At 54.5% G+C, this 15958-nt stretch overlaps 4 protein-coding genes and 1 pseudogene across 8 annotated transcripts in view; all 5 read left to right on the top strand.

Annotated features, from left to right (window-relative positions):
• The first annotated feature begins 296 nt into the window (after window positions 1-296).
• LOC115484507 (feather keratin Cos2-2-like) lies at window positions 297-1378 on the top strand (annotated as a pseudogene).
• A 1313-nt stretch (window positions 1379-2691) lies between these two features.
• LOC103825768 (feather keratin Cos2-2-like) lies at window positions 2692-14332 on the top strand. Of its 4 annotated transcripts, none has more exons than XM_050985620.1 (3): window positions 2692-2895; window positions 13176-13296; window positions 13666-14332. In XM_050985620.1, exons 1-3 carry the CDS (start codon window positions 2852-2854, stop codon window positions 14014-14016), a joined length of 516 nt encoding a protein of 171 aa, XP_050841577.1. In that variant the 5' UTR covers window positions 2692-2851; the 3' UTR covers window positions 14017-14332. The 4 variants fall into 4 exon arrangements, with proteins under 4 accessions (XP_050841577.1, XP_050841575.1, XP_050841574.1 ...); XM_050985618.1 differs by lacking the exon at window positions 2692-2895 and adding an exon at window positions 7896-7988; XM_050985619.1 differs by lacking the exon at window positions 2692-2895 and adding an exon at window positions 12449-13082.
• On the top strand, window positions 3013-4147 carry LOC115484468 (feather keratin Cos2-2-like). Its single transcript, XM_030231099.2, has 2 exons — window positions 3013-3110; window positions 3480-4147. Exon 2 carries the CDS (start codon window positions 3501-3503, stop codon window positions 3828-3830), a length of 330 nt encoding a protein of 109 aa, XP_030086959.1. The 5' UTR covers window positions 3013-3110; window positions 3480-3500; the 3' UTR covers window positions 3831-4147.
• Window positions 5509-15958, top strand: part of LOC103824570 (feather keratin Cos2-2-like) — a 45458-nt gene continuing 35008 nt past the window's right edge. Inside the window, exon 1 of one of the 2 annotated variants that reach the window (XM_050985649.1) lies at window positions 5509-5536. The gene's annotated coding sequence lies outside the window, so the exon portion shown is untranslated. Of the gene's footprint in view, window positions 5537-10602; window positions 10630-15958 lie in introns of those variants that run through there. The other variant, XM_050985650.1, reaches the window with a different exon arrangement.
• Window positions 8106-9240, top strand: LOC127059076 (feather keratin Cos2-2-like). The gene is made up of 2 exons (XM_050985634.1): window positions 8106-8203; window positions 8573-9240. The coding sequence occupies exon 2, from the start codon at window positions 8594-8596 to the stop codon at window positions 8921-8923; it is 330 nt and encodes a 109-aa protein (XP_050841591.1). The 5' UTR covers window positions 8106-8203; window positions 8573-8593; the 3' UTR covers window positions 8924-9240.

Raw genomic sequence — 15958 nt, 5'->3', positions numbered from 1 at the left:
AGGGATGAGGGAGAGATGGGCAGGGATACAGGAAGAATGAGAGTGATGCCCTGAGTGCTTTGCCACAAAGAAAGCCACAGGAATGACACAGGTTCAGGTCATGAGCCTGCATGGAATGCCACCAGACCATGATCCGAGCATTCTGCCTACTCTGACGTGTTTATATCCTGGAAATTCTTGGATCTCTCATTCCTGGCCCTAGAAGGAGTCTTCAGATAGGAACTCATAGGGCAGAAGCCAGGAAATAGAGGCTGCAGTGCAGGAAACCAGGACACAGCCCCTACCATTAGCTGGGATGGTGCACATTTGACATGAGTTGGTCAGAAAATTATGGCTTCCACTAAGGAGCCTCTGGGCCTGAGGCAGGGCAGGACTGCTATAAAAGGCAGCCCAAGTCTCTGCTCTCTCATCCACTTCTCTCACCTCCTTCTCCTCAGGAATCAGGTGAGTGCAAAGCCACTACTCCTCTTCCTCCTCCTGTTCCTGCTTCCAGAGCAGCTCGTGCTGGGCTAGAGGTCTAAGTTAAGAGGGGCTGTCGTCGTGCACGTGTGGATAGGTTTGTGCTGGGAGAGGGCAGGGGAGAGAAGGTCTTGTGCAGACAGAGAGAGGCTGGGACTTGGCTGAGGTGGCTGCTGGGCTTTGAGTTGGGCCCTGCAATGTGGGCCAGGAGGTGCCTTGGCTGCAGAGTGCTTGAGTGCAGAGCTGCTTCTCCCGTGTCCTCACTTGTGCTTCTCTCTGCCCTCTGTGCCAGGTGTACCTGTGACCCAAACCATGTCCTGCTGCAAGCCCTGTGACCCTTGCTGCCAGCCCTGCGGCCCCTGCCCGCTGGCCAGCAGCTGCAATGAGTGCTGTGTCAGGCAGTGCCAGAGCTCCCACGTTGTCATTGAGCCGCCTGCTGTGCTGGTGACCCTGCCTGGGCCCATCCTCAGCTCCTCCCCACAGAACACCGCCGTGGGATCCTCCACCTCTGCTGCTGTTGGCAACATCCTCAGCTGTGGCGGAGTGCCCATCAGCTCTGGGGGCTTTGACATCTCCTGCATCACCAACTGCTATGGCAGCAGTTGTTGTCGTCCCTGCTAAAGCTGCTGGCAACCTCCTCAGGCAAGAACCACAACAACCTCAGGACGTGGAGCGGCACTGAAGATGGATCCTTGAAACAATGGATTTGTGCCCTTGCTTTACTGCTCTTTTCTTTCACTCTTTTCCCTTGCCTTCCTTACTCACTCCATCTCCCAATGACAGACTTTTGTGACCTGTTTGCCTCCCTTCATCCCTCTGCAGGCCAGGCAAATGGACACCCCCACTGGCTGCTCCCGGTGCCCTCTTTGAGCTACCTTCTTTTCTTCCTTAGACTCAATAAAGTTGTTTTGCATCCAAACCTTGCCCTCTCTATTCTTCTTCCTCGTGTGGGGCCTGTTCCAATATTCTCAGGGCAAAAAGTGGAGGAAGCTGTGGGTGGATACTCCATGCTGGAGCGCCTTTACTTTGTGCCTTTTCTATTGGAGCTCCCAAACAAATCCCTGGCTTCCCCAAAAGATTGATCATCAGGAGGAGATTATGTCAAAGGGTGACAGGGAATGGAAAACAGCAGTGCCTGGGGATATTCCACAACCTCTTCACTTTAAACACCTCCCTCACATTAAACTTCTGCTCAGCTTCTTTGTACACAGGCAGAGCTGAATGGTTACAGAGAATCAAGTGAGCACCAGGACAGAACCAAAACCAAAATCATCCTCCAACTATGTTGAAGGCTGCCACTGGTTCCTCATCTGGATATGGCAGAGGAGAAACTCCCCCACCTTCCGGCCTCCACCTCCCAGACATGGTCAAGAGTTTCTCTCCACATTACTCATTCTCTTTGAAACCATCAGTTTCACAGAGTTCCTGGACAATGGGGCAATGGCCATTGTAGGCAGTGGAATCCCCCAAGCCCACAGAGCCACCAGAACTCTGTCACACAAAAGTCTTCCCATGAGGCAGGAACAAGGACCCTGGGAAACACCTGAGGGCGCCAAGGATGCCTGGAGGTGGCATCAGAGGAATGGCTTGGACTTAGGATTGTCCTTGAGAGATGTGGGTGCCGTGGCCCTGTCCAGGTTCCTGCAGAGAAGGAACTGGGGGCTGAGTGTGTGCCAGTGGCTGGCACTGCTGGGCAGGGAAGGCGCTACACGGTGGGCAATGGCTGGGCTGAGAGCTCAGCTCAGGCCCAGCTGTGCACACACACCCAGGGCACTGACACACTGCCAGCCTGGCCAGCTGTGCTCAGAGATGAGCCCAGAGCACAGAGCCCAGCACACGGGCACAGGCACACGGGCACAGGGGGTTGCACACAAGTGCCCTGCCCTGGGCACAACCATCCCCAGGGTGCAGGCCAGAGGCTCTCAGGGGCTGTTCCCACCAGGGCACAAGGATGTGCAGACACTGGCATACACTGGGCCACAGCCACACTGCCACGCACATTATTGTGGGGGAGCACATTGGGCAGAGGCCTGAGGAAAGGATGTGACTGAGGAGATGCTGGAGAGCTCCCAGTCAGAGCAGATGCTGGGAACACCAAGCAGGACAGAAGCTCAGGCAGTAGAGCTACAGGAGTCTCATGCACTGTGGAGGCCAAGGAGTAAGGCAAAGAAGTTTTACCACACAGGCAAGGCTCGAAGGAGAGCTGTTTGGTGATGAGCCAATGACTCGAGGGCTGGGAGCAGATGAGGCACTTCCAGGCAGCAGGAACGGAAAATATCCCAAAGAATGCCTGAGGCTGGCATCTCCTGCCTCCTTGAGATCCCTTCTGCACATAGTTCATGTCTCTTAACCACACTGACACATCCTTGCTCCAGGAATCACGGAATCTTGCATGCCAGCACTCAGAAGAAGTGTCCGTGAGGGATTGGGAATGAGGTAAGACAGGAAATGCAAAGTCATGGTAGAGGGAAAATCCAACTCATGCCATACCATTCCCAGAGATCTTTCCATTCATTTGGGATCATGCAGGAATATCGTCACCTTGACAGCACAAACTGTGGGCCCTGAGGCACTGTGGGGCAAGGATAAAAGGCAGCCAATCTGGTGGCTCTCTCAACCACTTCTGTCACCTCCTTCTCCTTGGGAACCAGGTGAGTTGGAAGCCCCTTTCTCCTCCAGCCCCTGCATGACAGCATTGACCTTTCTGGACCTTGTTCCAGCTCCTTCTTCTTCTGGGGCTGTTCTGCAATGGTGCTGGTGTGGGCAGAGGGGAGAGCGTGTGCTGTGGCCAGAGGCTGAGGCTGGGCTGACGTGCTGATTTTGCCCCTGGTTAGGCAGGAGCAGAGCTGGGCCTGGCTGAGCTGGGAAGGAGCGTGCTGGGCTCAGGCAAAGCATGCCCAGGTTGGGGCTGCCCAGGCTGGGGCAGTGCAGGCAGCAGGGGCCTTGTGCTGCTGGGGGTGCCTTGCGAGCTGTGTCTCAGGTGTGCGTGTGCTCTGCTTCCTCCCTGCCCTCTGTGCCAGGTGCAGCGCCAGGCTCCAGACATGTCCTGCTCTGAGAAGTGCCAGCAGTGCCAGCCCTGCGATCCTTGCTGCCAGTCCTGCGGCCCCTGCCCGCTGGCCAGCAGCTGCAATGAGTGCTGTGTCAGGCAGTGCCAGAGCTCCCACGTTGTCATTGAGCCGCCTGCTGTGCTGGTGACCCTGCCTGGCCCCATCCTCAGCTCCTTCCCACAGAACACCGCCGTGGGATCCTCCACCTCTGCTGCTGTTGGCAGCATCCTCAGCTCTCAGGGAGTGCCCATCAGCTCTGGAGGCTTTGACATCTCCTGCATCACCAACTGCTGTGCTGGCAGCAGATGCTGTCGTCCCTGCTAAAGATGCTGCTGACAATGTCCTCGGGCAAGAACCTCCAAGACCTCAGATCATGGTGATGGAATGAAAATCGGCTTTGGAACAACGGATTTAAGGCTTTGGACTTTTTTCTCCTTCTTCTCCTCCTCCTCTTTTTTTTCTCTTCCCTTCTTGTGCTGTCACCAACACTCAATGCCAGCCTAGTGGGACCTGTTGGCCTCCTTCCCTCAGCAGCCAGAGCATCAGGCATGCCGCTGCACCTTACTTGCTTCCCTCAGGTGCCTTCTCTGAGCCCTCTCCTTCTCTTCCTTTGACTCAATAAAGTTCCTTTTGCATTCAAAGCTCGGCCTCCGATTTCTCCTTCTTCCTCAGACAATTCTCCTAATTTGCTCCATGGAAAACATGTGGGGGAAGCACAGCATTGCAATCCCTGCAGTGCAATTTGATTTGTTCCCCTTCTCTTGGACCTCGCAACAATGTCCCTTTCTGTGAGAACACTGAGGCATTGTGATAACTTGCCCAGAAGGAGTTTAGATTCCTCAACCCTGGAAGTGTGCAAGACCAGGTTGGACAGAGCTTGAAGCAATCTGGTTCAGTGGGTGACGCTCTGTTGAGGAAGGGAGGCATAGAAAGAAATGGTCTGGAAGTTTCCTTCCAGCCCAAACCATTTCTAATGAAATCTGCTTTCACAGAGGCATCAGCAGAGGGACAAACATGCTCAGTGCTGGGCAGAGCTGAGTCCCCTTTGGACACAGCTGGAGCTGACTCAGGCAGAGCTGGCTGGAGCCACTGGACTCTTCTCACAGAGCCCATTGCTGCAGCCTGAGTTACAAAGTGTGCCATCATGAGCAACCATGACACAGGAGGAAGCCCTGCTTCCTGGGAAACTGCCCGACATCATTTCTGGAGGGAACGAGGCCATACATTGATCTTCTTTCCCAGTGTACTTGTGCCTGCATACTCTCTACCTTTTGCTTTAGCAAACTGCCTACTATCAAGCCTCAAGCTGTGATCAGGTTTTTTTTATCTTGTCTTACTGCCTGAGAAAGGGAATTGACAGAGTAGCTTGCAGGGCACCATCCATCCAGCCTAGGGCCACCGACCACAGCTCAGAGTCCAGCCAAGGGCAAGAGCAGGAAGGAGCTTCAGAAGCAGGCATGGAGTGCTGACCAAAGGGAGACGTAATAGAGGGGAAGCAAGACCACAAAGAATGCCTTATTTCTCCTATCCATTCCAAACTGGGCTGGGAAAACAGTCTGCACGTGCAAACTCATGGGATGTCACAAAGGGATGAGGGAGAGATGGGCAGGGATACAGGAAGAATGAGAGTGATGCCCTGAGTGCTTTGCCACAAAGAAAGCCACAGGAATGACACAGGTTCAGGTCATGAGCCTGCATGGAATGCCACCAGACCATGATCCGAGCATTCTGCCTACTCTGACGTGTTTATATCCTGGAAATTCTTGGATCTCTCATTCCTGGCCCTAGAAGGAGTCTTCAGATAGGAACTCATAGGGCAGAAGCCAGGAAATAGAGGCTGCAGTGCAGGAAACCAGGACACAGCCCCTACCATTAGCTGGGATGGTGCACATTTGACATGAGTTGGTCAGAAAATTATGGCTTCCACTAAGGAGCCTCTGGGCCTGAGGCAGGGCAGGACTGCTATAAAAGGCAGCCCAAGTCTCTGCTCTCTCATCCACTTCTCTCACCTCCTTCTCCTCAGGAATCAGGTGAGTGCAAAGCCACTACTCCTCTTCCTCCTCCTGTTCCTGCTTCCAGAGCAGCTCGTGCTGGGCTAGAGGTCTAAGTTAAGAGGGGCTGTCGTCGTGCACGTGTGGATAGGTTTGTGCTGGGAGAGGGCAGGGGAGAGAAGGTCTTGTGCAGACAGAGAGAGGCTGGGACTTGGCTGAAGTGGCTCCTGGGCTTTGAGCTGGGCCCTGCAATGTGGGCCAGGAGGTGCCTTGGCTGCAGGGTCTTTGGGTGCAGAGCTGCTTCTAACGTGTCCTCACTTTGTGCTTCTCCCTGCCCTCTGTGCCAGGTGTACCTGTGACCCCAAACCATGTCCTGCTGCAAGCCCTGTGACCCTTGCTGCCAGCCCTGCGGCCCCTGCCCGCTGGCCAGCAGCTGCAATGAGTGCTGTGTCAGGCAGTGCCAGAGCTCCCACGTTGTCATTGAGCCGCCTGCTGTGCTGGTGACCCTGCCTGGGCCCATCCTCAGCTCCTCCCACAGAACACCGCCGTGGGATCCTCCACCTCTGCTGCTGTTGGCAACATCCTCAGCTGTGGCGGAGTGCCCATCAGCTCTGGGGGCTTTGACATCTCCTGCATCACCAACTGCTATGGCAGCAGTTGTTGTCGTCCCTGCTAAAGCTGCTGGCAACCTCCTCAGGCAAGAACCACAACAACCTCAGGACGTGGAGCGGCACTGAAGATGGATCCTTGAAACAATGGATTTGTGCCCTTGCTTTACTGCTCTTTTCTTTCACTCTCTTCCCTTGCCTTCCTTACTCACTCCATCTCCCAATGACAGACTTTTGTGACCTGTTTGCCTCCCTTCATCCCTCTGCAGGCCAGGCAAATGGACACCCCCACTGGCTGCTCCCGGTGCCCTCTTTGAGCTACCTTCTTTTCTTCCTTAGACTCAATAAAGTTGTTTTGCATCCAAACCTTGCCCTCTCTATTCTTCTTCCTCGTGTGGGGCCTGTTCCAATATTCTCAGGGCAAAAAGTGGAGGAAGCTGTGGGTGGATACTCCATGCTGGAGCGCCTTTACTTTGTGCCTTTTCTATTGGAGCTCCCAAACAAATCCCTGGCTTCCCCAAAAGATTGATCATCAGGAGGAGATTATGTCAAAGGGTGACAGGGAATGGAAAACAGCAGTGCCTGGGGATATTCCACAACCTCTTCACTTTAAACACCTCCCTCACATTAAACTTCTGCTCAGCTTCTTTGTACACAGGCAGAGCTGAATGGTTACAGAGAATCAAGTGAGCACCAGGACAGAACCAAAACCAAAATCATCCTCCAACTATGTTGAAGGCTGCCACTGGTTCCTCATCTGGATATGGCAGAGGAGAAACTCCCCCACCTTCCGGCCTCCACCTCCCAGACATGGTCAAGAGTTTCTCTCCACATTACTCATTCTCTTTGAAACCATCAGTTTCACAGAGTTCCTGGACAATGGGGCAATGGCCATTGTAGGCAGTGGAATCCCCCAAGCCCACAGAGCCACCAGAACTCTGTCACACAAAAGTCTTCCCATGAGGCAGGAACAAGGACCCTGGGAAACACCTGAGGGCGCCAAGGATGCCTGGAGGTGGCATCAGAGGAATGGCTTGGACTTAGGATTGTCCTTGAGAGATGTGGGTGCCGTGGCCCTGTCCAGGTTCCTGCAGAGAAGGAACTGGGGGCTGAGTGTGTGCCAGTGGCTGGCACTGCTGGGCAGGGAAGGCGCTACACGGTGGGCAATGGCTGGGCTGAGAGCTCAGCTCAGGCCCAGCTGTGCACACACACCCAGGGCACTGACACACTGCCAGCCTGGCCAGCTGTGCTCAGAGATGAGCCCAGAGCACAGAGCCCAGCACACGGGCACAGGCACACGGGCACAGGGGGTTGCACACAAGTGCCCTGCCCTGGGCACAACCATCCCCAGGGTGCAGGCCAGAGGCTCTCAGGGGCTGTTCCCACCAGGGCACAAGGATGTGCAGACACTGGCACACACTGGGCCACAGCCACACTGCCACGAACATTATTGTGGGGGAGCACATGGGGCAGAGGCCTGAGGAAGGGATGTGACTGAGGAGATGCTGGAGAGCTCCCAGTCAGAGCAGATGCTGGGAACACCAAGCAGGACAGAAGCTCAGGCAGTAGAGCTACAGGAGTCTCATGCACTGTGGAGGCTAAGGAGTAAGGCAAAGAAGTTTTACCACACAGGCAAGGCTCGAAGGAGAGCTGTTTGGTGATGAGCCAAAGACTCGAGGGCTGGGAGCAGATGAGGCACTTCCAGGCAGCAGGAACGGAAAATATCCCAAAGAATGCCTGAGGCTGGCATCTCCTGCCTCCTTGAGATCCCTTCTGCACATAGTTCATGTCTCTTAACCACACTGACACATCCTTGCTCCAGGAATCACGGAATCTTGCATGCCAGCACTCAGAAGAAGTGTCCGTGAGGGATTGGGAATGAGGTAAGACAGGAAATGCAAAGTCATGGTAGAGGGAAAATCCAAGTCATGCCATACCATTCCCAGAGATCTTTCCATTCATTTGGGATCATGCAGGAATATCGTCACCTTGACAGCACAAACTGTGGGCCCTGAGGCACTGTGGGGCAAGGATAAAAGGCAGCCAATCTGGTGGCTCTCTCAACCACTTCTGTCACCTCCTTCTCCTTGGGAACCAGGTGAGTTGGAAGCCCCTTTCTCCTCCAGCCCCTGCATGACAGCATTGACCTTTCTGGACCTTGTTCCAGCTCCTTCTTCTTCTGGGGCTGTTCTGCAATGGTGCTGGTGTGGGCAGAGGGGAGAGCGTGTGCTGTGGCCAGAGGCTGAGGCTGGGCTGACGTGCTGATTTTGCCCCTGGTTAGGCAGGAGCAGAGCTGGGCCTGGCTGAGCTGGGAAGGAGCGTGCTGGGCTCAGGCAAAGCATGCCCAGGTTGGGGCTGCCCAGGCTGGGGCAGTGCAGGCAGCAGGGGCCTTGTGCTGCTGGGGGTGCCTTGCGAGCTGTGTCTCAGGTGTGCGTGTGCTCTGCTTCCTCCCTGCCCTCTGTGCCAGGTGCAGCGCCAGGCTCCAGACATGTCCTGCTCTGAGAAGTGCCAGCAGTGCCAGCCCTGCGATCCTTGCTGCCAGTCCTGCGGCCCCTGCCCGCTGGCCAGCAGCTGCAATGAGTGCTGTGTCAGGCAGTGCCAGAGCTCCCACGTTGTCATTGAGCCGCCTGCTGTGCTGGTGACCCTGCCTGGCCCCATCCTCAGCTCCTTCCCACAGAACACCGCCGTGGGATCCTCCACCTCTGCTGCTGTTGGCAGCATCCTCAGCTCTCAGGGAGTGCCCATCAGCTCTGGAGGCTTTGACATCTCCTGCATCACCAACTGCTGTGCTGGCAGCAGATGCTGTCGTCCCTGCTAAAGATGCTGCTGACAATGTCCTCGGGCAAGAACCTCCAAGACCTCAGATCATGGTGATGGAATGAAAATCGGCTTTGGAACAACGGATTTAAGGCTTTGGACTTTTTTCTCCTTCTTCTCCTCCTCCTCTTTTTTTTCTCTTCCCTTCTTGTGCTGTCACCAACACTCAATGCCAGCCTAGTGGGACCTGTTGGCCTCCTTCCCTCAGCAGCCAGAGCATCAGGCATGCCGCTGCACCTTACTTGCTTCCCTCAGGTGCCTTCTCTGAGCCCTCTCCTTCTCTTCCTTTGACTCAATAAAGTTCCTTTTGCATTCAAAGCTCGGCCTCCGATTTCTCCTTCTTCCTCAGACAATTCTCCTAATTTGCTCCATGGAAAACATGTGGGGGAAGCACAGCATTGCAATCCCTGCAGTGCAATTTGATTTGTTCCCCTTCTCTTGGACCTCGCAACAATGTCCCTTTCTGTGAGAACACTGAGGCATTGTGATAACTTGCCCAGAAGGAGTTTAGATTCCTCAACCCTGGAAGTGTGCAAGACCAGGTTGGACAGAGCTTGAAGCAATCTGGTTCAGTGGGTGACGCTCTGTTGAGGAAGGGAGGCATAGAAAGAAATGGTCTGGAAGTTTCCTTCCAGCCCAAACCATTTCTAATGAAATCTGCTTTCACAGAGGCATCAGCAGAGGGACAAACATGCTCAGTGCTGGGCAGAGCTGAGTCCCCTTTGGACACAGCTGGAGCTGACTCAGGCAGAGCTGGCTGGAGCCACTGGACTCTTCTCACAGAGCCCATTGCTGCAGCCTGAGTTACAAAGTGTGCCATCATGAGCAACCATGACACAGGAGGAAGCCCTGCTTCCTGGGAAACTGCCCGACATCATTTCTGGAGGGAACGAGGCCATACATTGATCTTCTTTCCCAGTGTACTTGTGCCTGCATACTCTCTACCTTTTGCTTTAGCAAACTGCCTACTATCAAGCCTCAAGCTGTGATCAGGTTTTTTTTATCTTGTCTTACTGCCTGAGAAAGGGAATTGACAGAGTAGCTTGCAGGGCACCATCCATCCAGCCCTGTGCCACCGACCACAGCTCAGAGTCCAGCCAAGGGCAAGAGCAGGAAGGAGCTTCAGAAGCAGGCATGGAGTGCTGACCAAAGGGAGACGTAATAGAGGGGAAGCAAGACCACAAAGAATGCCTTATTTCTCCTATCCATTCCAAACTGGGCTGGGAAAACAGGCTGCACGTGCAAACTCATGGGATGTCACAAAGGGATGAGGGAGAGATGGGCAGGGATACAGGAAGAATGAGAGTGATGCCCTGAGTGCTTTGCCACAAAGAAAGTCACAGGAATGACACAGGTTCAGGTCATGAGCCTGCATGGAATGCCACCAGACCATGATCCAAGATTTCTGCCTACTCTGAGGTGTTTATATCCTGGAAATTCTGGGATCTCTCATTCCTGGCCCTAGAAGGAGTCTTCAGATAGGAACTCATAGGGCAGAAGCCAGGAAATAGAGGCTGCAGTGCAGGAAACCAGGACACAGCCCCTACCATTAGCTGGGATGGTGCACATTTGACATGAGTTGGTCAGAAAATTATGGCTTCCACTAAGGAGCCTCTGGGCCTGAGGCAATGCAGGACTGCTATAAAAGGCAGCCCAAGTCTCTGCTCTCTCATCCACTTCTCTCACCTCCTTCTCCTCAGGAATCAGGTGAGTGCAAAGCCACTACTCCTCTTCCTCCGCCTGTTCCTGCTTCCAGAGCAGCTCGTGCTGGGCTAGAGGTCTAAGTTAAGAGGGGCTGTCGTCGTGCACGTGTGGATAGGTTTGTGCTGGGAGAGGGCAGGGGAGAGAAAGTCTTGTGCAGACAGAGAGAGGCTGGGACTTGGCTGAGGTGGCTGCTGGGCTTTGAGTTGGGCCCTGCAATGTGGGCCAGGAGGTGCCTTGGCTGCAGAGTGTTTGGGTGCAGAGCTGCTTCTCATGTACCCTCACTTTGTGCTTCTCTCTGCCCTCTGTGCCAGGTGTACCTGTGAGCCCGAACCATGTCCTGCTGCAAGCCCTGTGACCCTTGCTGCCAGCCCTGCGGCCCCTGCCCGCTGGCCAGCAGCTGCAATGAGTGCTGTGTCAGGCAGTGCCAGAGCTCCCACGTTGTCATTGAGCCGCCTGCTGTGCTGGTGACCCTGCCTGGGCCCATCCTCAGCTCCTCCCCACAGAACACCGCCGTGGGATCCTCCACCTCTGCTGCTGTTGGCAACATCCTCAGCTGTGGCGGAGTGCCCATCAGCTCTGGAGGCTTTGACATCTCCTGCATCACCAACTGCTATGGCAGCAGTTGTTGTCGTCCCTGCTAAAGCTGCTGGCAACCTCCTCAGGCAAGAACCACAACAACCTCAGGACGTGGAGCGGCACTGAAGATGGATCCTTGAAACAATGGATTTGTGCCCTTGCTTTACTGCTCTTTTCTTTCACTCTCTTCCCTTGCCTTCCTTACTCACTCCATCTCCCAATGACAGACTTTTGTGACCTGTTTGCCTCCCTTCATCCCTCTGCAGGCCAGGCAAATGGACACCCCCACTGGCTGCTCCCGGTGCCCTCTTTGAGCTACCTTCTTTTCTTCCTTAGACTCAATAAAGTTGTTTTGCATCCAAACCTTGCCCTCTCTATTCTTCTTCCTCGTGTGGGGCCTGTTCCAATATTCTCAGGGCAAAAAGTGGAGGAAGCTGTGGGTGGATACTCCATGCTGGAGCGCCTTTACTTTGTGCCTTTTCTATTGGAGCTCCCAAACAAATCCCTGGCTTCCCCAAAAGATTGATCATCAGGAGGAGATTATGTCAAAGGGTGACAGGGAATGGAAAACAGCAGTGCCTGGGGATATTCCACAACCTCTTCACTTTAAACACCTCCCTCACATTAAACTTCTGCTCAGCTTCTTTGTACACAGGCAGAGCTGAATGGTTACAGAGAATCAAGTGAGCACCAGGACAGAACCAAAACCAAAATCATCCTCCAACTATGTTGAAGGCTGCCACTGGTTCCTCATCTGGATATGGCAGAGGAGAAACTCCCCCACCTTCCGGCCTCCACCTCCCAGACATGGTCAAGAGTTTCTCTCCACATTACTCATTCTCTTTGAAACCATCAGTTTCACAGAGTTCCTGGACAATGGGGCAATGGCCATTGTAGGCAGTGGAATCCCCCAAGCCCACAGAGCCACCAGAACTCTGTCACACAAAAGTCTTCCCATGAGGCAGGAACAAGGACCCTGGGAAACACCTGAGGGCGCCAAGGATGCCTGGAGGTGGCATCAGAGGAATGGCTTGGACTTAGGATTGTCCTTGAGAGATGTGGGTGCCGTGGCCCTGTCCAGGTTCCTGCAGAGAAGGAACTGGGTGCTGAGTGTGTGTCAGTGGCTGGCACTGCTGGGCAGGGAAGGCGCTACAGGGTTGGCAATGGCTGGGCTGAGAGCTCAGCTCAGGCCCAGCTGTGCACACACACCCAGGGCACTGACACACTGCCAGCCTGGCCAGCTGTGCTCAGAGATGAGCCCAGAGCACAGAGCCCAGCACACGGGCACAGGCACACGGGCACAGGGGGTTGCACACAAGTGCCCTGCCCTGGGCACAACCATCCCCAGGGTGCAGGCCAGAGGCTCTCAGGGGCTGTTCCCACCAGGGCACAAGGATGTGCAGACACTGGCACACACTGGGCCACAGCCACACTGCCACGCACATTATTGTGGGGGAGCACATGGGGCAGAGGCCTGAGGAAGGGATGTGACTGAGGAGATGCTGGAGAGCTCCCAGTCAGAGCAGATGCTGGGAACACCAAGCAGGACAGAAGCTCAGGCAGTAGAGCTACAGGAGTCTCATGCACTGTAGAGGCTAAGGAGGAAGGCAAAGAAGTTTTACCACACAGTCAAGGCTCGAAGGAGAGCTGTTTGGTGATGAGCCAAAGACTCGAGGGCTGGGAGCAGATGAGGCACTTCCAGGCAGCAGGAACGGAAAATATCCCAAAGAATGCCTGAGGCTGGCATCTCCTGCCTCCTTGAGATCCCTTCTGCACATAGTTCATGTCTCTTAACCACACTGACACATCCTTGCTCCAGGAATCACGGAATCTTGCATGCCAGCACTCAGAAGAAGTGTCCGTGAGGGATTGGGAATGAGGTAAGACAGGAAATGCAAAGTCATGGTAGAGGGAAAATCCAAGTCATGCCATGCCATTCCCAGAGATCTTTCCATTCATTTGGGATCATGCAGGAATATCGTCACCTTGACAGCACAAACTGTGGGCCCTGAGGCACTGTGGGGCAAGGATAAAAGGCAGCCAAACTGGTGGCTCTCTCAACCACTTCTGTCACCTCCTTCTCCTTGGAATCAGGTGAGTTGGAAGCCCCTTTCTCTTTCAGCCCCTGCATGACAGCATTGACCTTTCTGGACCTTGTTCCAGCTCCTTCTTCTTCTGGGGCTGTTCTGCAATGGTGCTGGTGTGGGCAGAGGGGAGAGCGTGTGCTGTGGCCAGAGGCTGAGGCTGGGCTGACGTGCTGATTTTGCCCCTGGTTAGGCAGGAGCAGAGCTGGGCCTGGCTGAGCTGGGAAGGAGCGTGCTGGGCTCAGGCAAAGCATGCCCAGGTTGGGGCTGCCCAGGCTGGGGCAGTGCAGGCAGCAGGGGCCTTGTGCTGCTGGGGGTGCCTTGCGAGCTGTGTCTCAGGTGTGCGTGTGCTCTGCTTCCTCCCTGCCCTCTGTGCCAGGTGCAGCGCCAGGCTCCAGACATGTCCTGCTCTGAGAAGTGCCAGCAGTGCCAGCCCTGCGATCCTTGCTGCCAGTCCTGCGGCCCCTGCCCGCTGGCCAGCAGCTGCAATGAGTGCTGTGTCAGGCAGTGCCAGAGCTCCCACGTTGTCATTGAGCCGCCTGCTGTGCTGGTGACCCTGCCTGGCCCCATCCTCAGCTCCTTCCCACAGAACACCGCCGTGGGATCCTCCACCTCTGCTGCTGTTGGCAGCATCCTCAGCTCTCAGGGAGTGCCCATCAGCTCTGGGGGCTTTGACATCTCCTGCATCACCAACTGCTGTGCTGGCAGCAGATGCTGTCGTCCCTGCTAAAGATGCTGCTGACAATGTCCTCGGGCAAGAACCTCCAAGACCTCAGATCATGGTGATGGAATGAAAATCGGTTTTGGAACAATGGATTTAAGGCTTTGGACTTTTTCTCCTTCTTCTCCTCCTCCTCTTTTTTTTCTCTTTCTTTCCTTTGCTGTCACCAACACTCAATGCCAGCCTAGTGGGACCTGTTGGCCTCCTTCCCTCAGCAGCCAGAGCATCAGGCATGCCGCTGCACCTTACTTGCTTCCCTCAGGTGCCTTCTCTGAGCCCTCTCCTTCTCTTCCTTTGACTCAATAAAGTTCCTTTTGCATTCAAAGCTCGGCCTCCGATTTCTCCTTCTTCCTCAGACAATTCTCCTAATTTGCTCCATGGAAAACATGTCGGGGAAGCACAGCATTGCAATCCCTGCAGTGCAATTTGATTTGTTCCCCTTCTCTTGGACCTCGCAACAATGTCCCTTTCTGTGAGAACACTGAGGCATTGTGATAACTTGCCCAGAAGGAGTTTAGATTCCTCAACCCTGGAAGTGTGCAAGACCAGGTTGGACAGAGCTTGAAGCAATCTGGTTCAGTGGGTGACGCTCTGTTGAGGAAGGGAGGTATAGAAAGAAATGGTCTGGAAGTTTCCTTCCAGCCCAAACCATTTCTAATGAAATCTGCTTTCACAGAGGCATCAGCAGAGGGACAAACATGCTCAGTGCTGGGCAGAGCTGAGTCCCCTTTGGACACAGCTGGAGCTGACTCAGGCAGAGCTGGCTGGAGCCACTGGACTCTTCTCACAGAGCCCATTGCTGCAGCCTGAGTTACAAAGTGTGCCATCATGAGCAACCATGACACAGGAGGAAGCCCTGCTTCCTGGGAATTTGCCCGCCATCACTTCTGGAGGGAAGGAGGCCATACATTGATCTTCTTTCCCAGTGCCTTTGCGCATGCATATTCTCTACCTTTTGCTTTAGCAAACTGCCTACTATCAAGCTTCAAGCTGTGATCAGGTTTTTTTTATCTTGTCTTACTGCCTGAGAAAGGGAATTGACAGAGCAGCTTGCAGGGCACCATCCATCCAGCCCTGTGCCACCGACCACAGCTCAGAGTCCAGCCAAGGGCAAGAGGAGGCAGCTTCAGAAGCAGGCATGGAGTGCTGACCAAAGGGAGACGTAATAGAGGGGAAGCAAGACCACAAAGAATACCTTATGTCCCCTATCCATTCCCAAACTGGGCTGGGAAAACAGGCTGCACGTGAAAACTCATGGGATGTTGCCACGCTGCTGCATCGAGCGCACTTTACTCCCCTGAGAGCACGGGGGAGGCGGCGCTGGCTAGCTGGGAGCACAGCAGCAGCTAGCAGCGGGGGGCACTACCCGGATGCGTCAGGGACGTCTGGGCAGCGCCTTCGACAGGGCAGCAATATCAAGAGGAGCGGCAAAAGCGGAGAAGCTTGAGAGAAAAGAGGGCCTGGTGCAGTCCAGAGGATTATTGTCTCATTGTCTCCAGGGGATCCAGGCGGGAAAAGGCAGGGGACAATGAGTAACGGCAGTATATAAAGGTGGTGTAACATAGGTACAAGAACCAATGGGGAAAACTGAGAGGGGAATTGAATATAACTGACATGGTCAAGAACTAATGATATAAAAGTCAGGGAGGGGCTCGGAGCACCGGCTCAATCACCCTCCGAGGAAGGGAGAAGTTTCTGGAAGGATGGGGGGGGTTTTCAGGAGATGAACAGGGCTCTGGAGGAGGGGAAAATGTAATAAGTGGGGTGGCTGCTAAGGGAATGGGGGTGGAGACAAGGGCTTGGCAGCCTTCCCAGAACTGGGGGGAACCAACTCAGGGAAAGGGGGAAACCAGGGCTGAACCATCAACATAGGCTTAGGGATGGAAAAGGGGGAGAACATTATAAGATGGTGAGAACAACAGCAATGGGGAAAACAATACAAATGGAAACT

The sequence above is a fragment of the Serinus canaria genome, chromosome 27 (genome assembly GCF_022539315.1).
Source record: "Serinus canaria isolate serCan28SL12 chromosome 27, serCan2020, whole genome shotgun sequence".
In the NCBI taxonomy this organism is placed as follows: domain Eukaryota; kingdom Metazoa; phylum Chordata; class Aves; order Passeriformes; family Fringillidae; genus Serinus; species Serinus canaria.
This window is presented reverse-complemented; position numbering and strand designations above follow the sequence as displayed.

Bases quoted from the DNA above. Each gene is read 5' to 3' on its own strand.
- LOC115484468 (XM_030231099.2), top strand. From the start codon at position 3,501: ATGTCCTGCTCTGAGAAGTGCCAGCAGTGCCAGCCCTGCGATCCTTGC.
- LOC127059076 (XM_050985634.1), top strand. From the start codon at position 8,594: ATGTCCTGCTCTGAGAAGTGCCAGCAGTGCCAGCCCTGCGATCCTTGC.
- LOC103825768 (XM_050985617.1), top strand. From the start codon at position 13,105: ATGGTAGAGGGAAAATCCAAGTCATGCCATGCCATTCCCAGAGATCTT. The intron at 13,297-13,665 runs GTGAGTTGGAAG...CCTCTGTGCCAG, and splicing joins CTCCTTCTCCTTGGAATCAG to GTGCAGCGCCAGGCTCCAGA.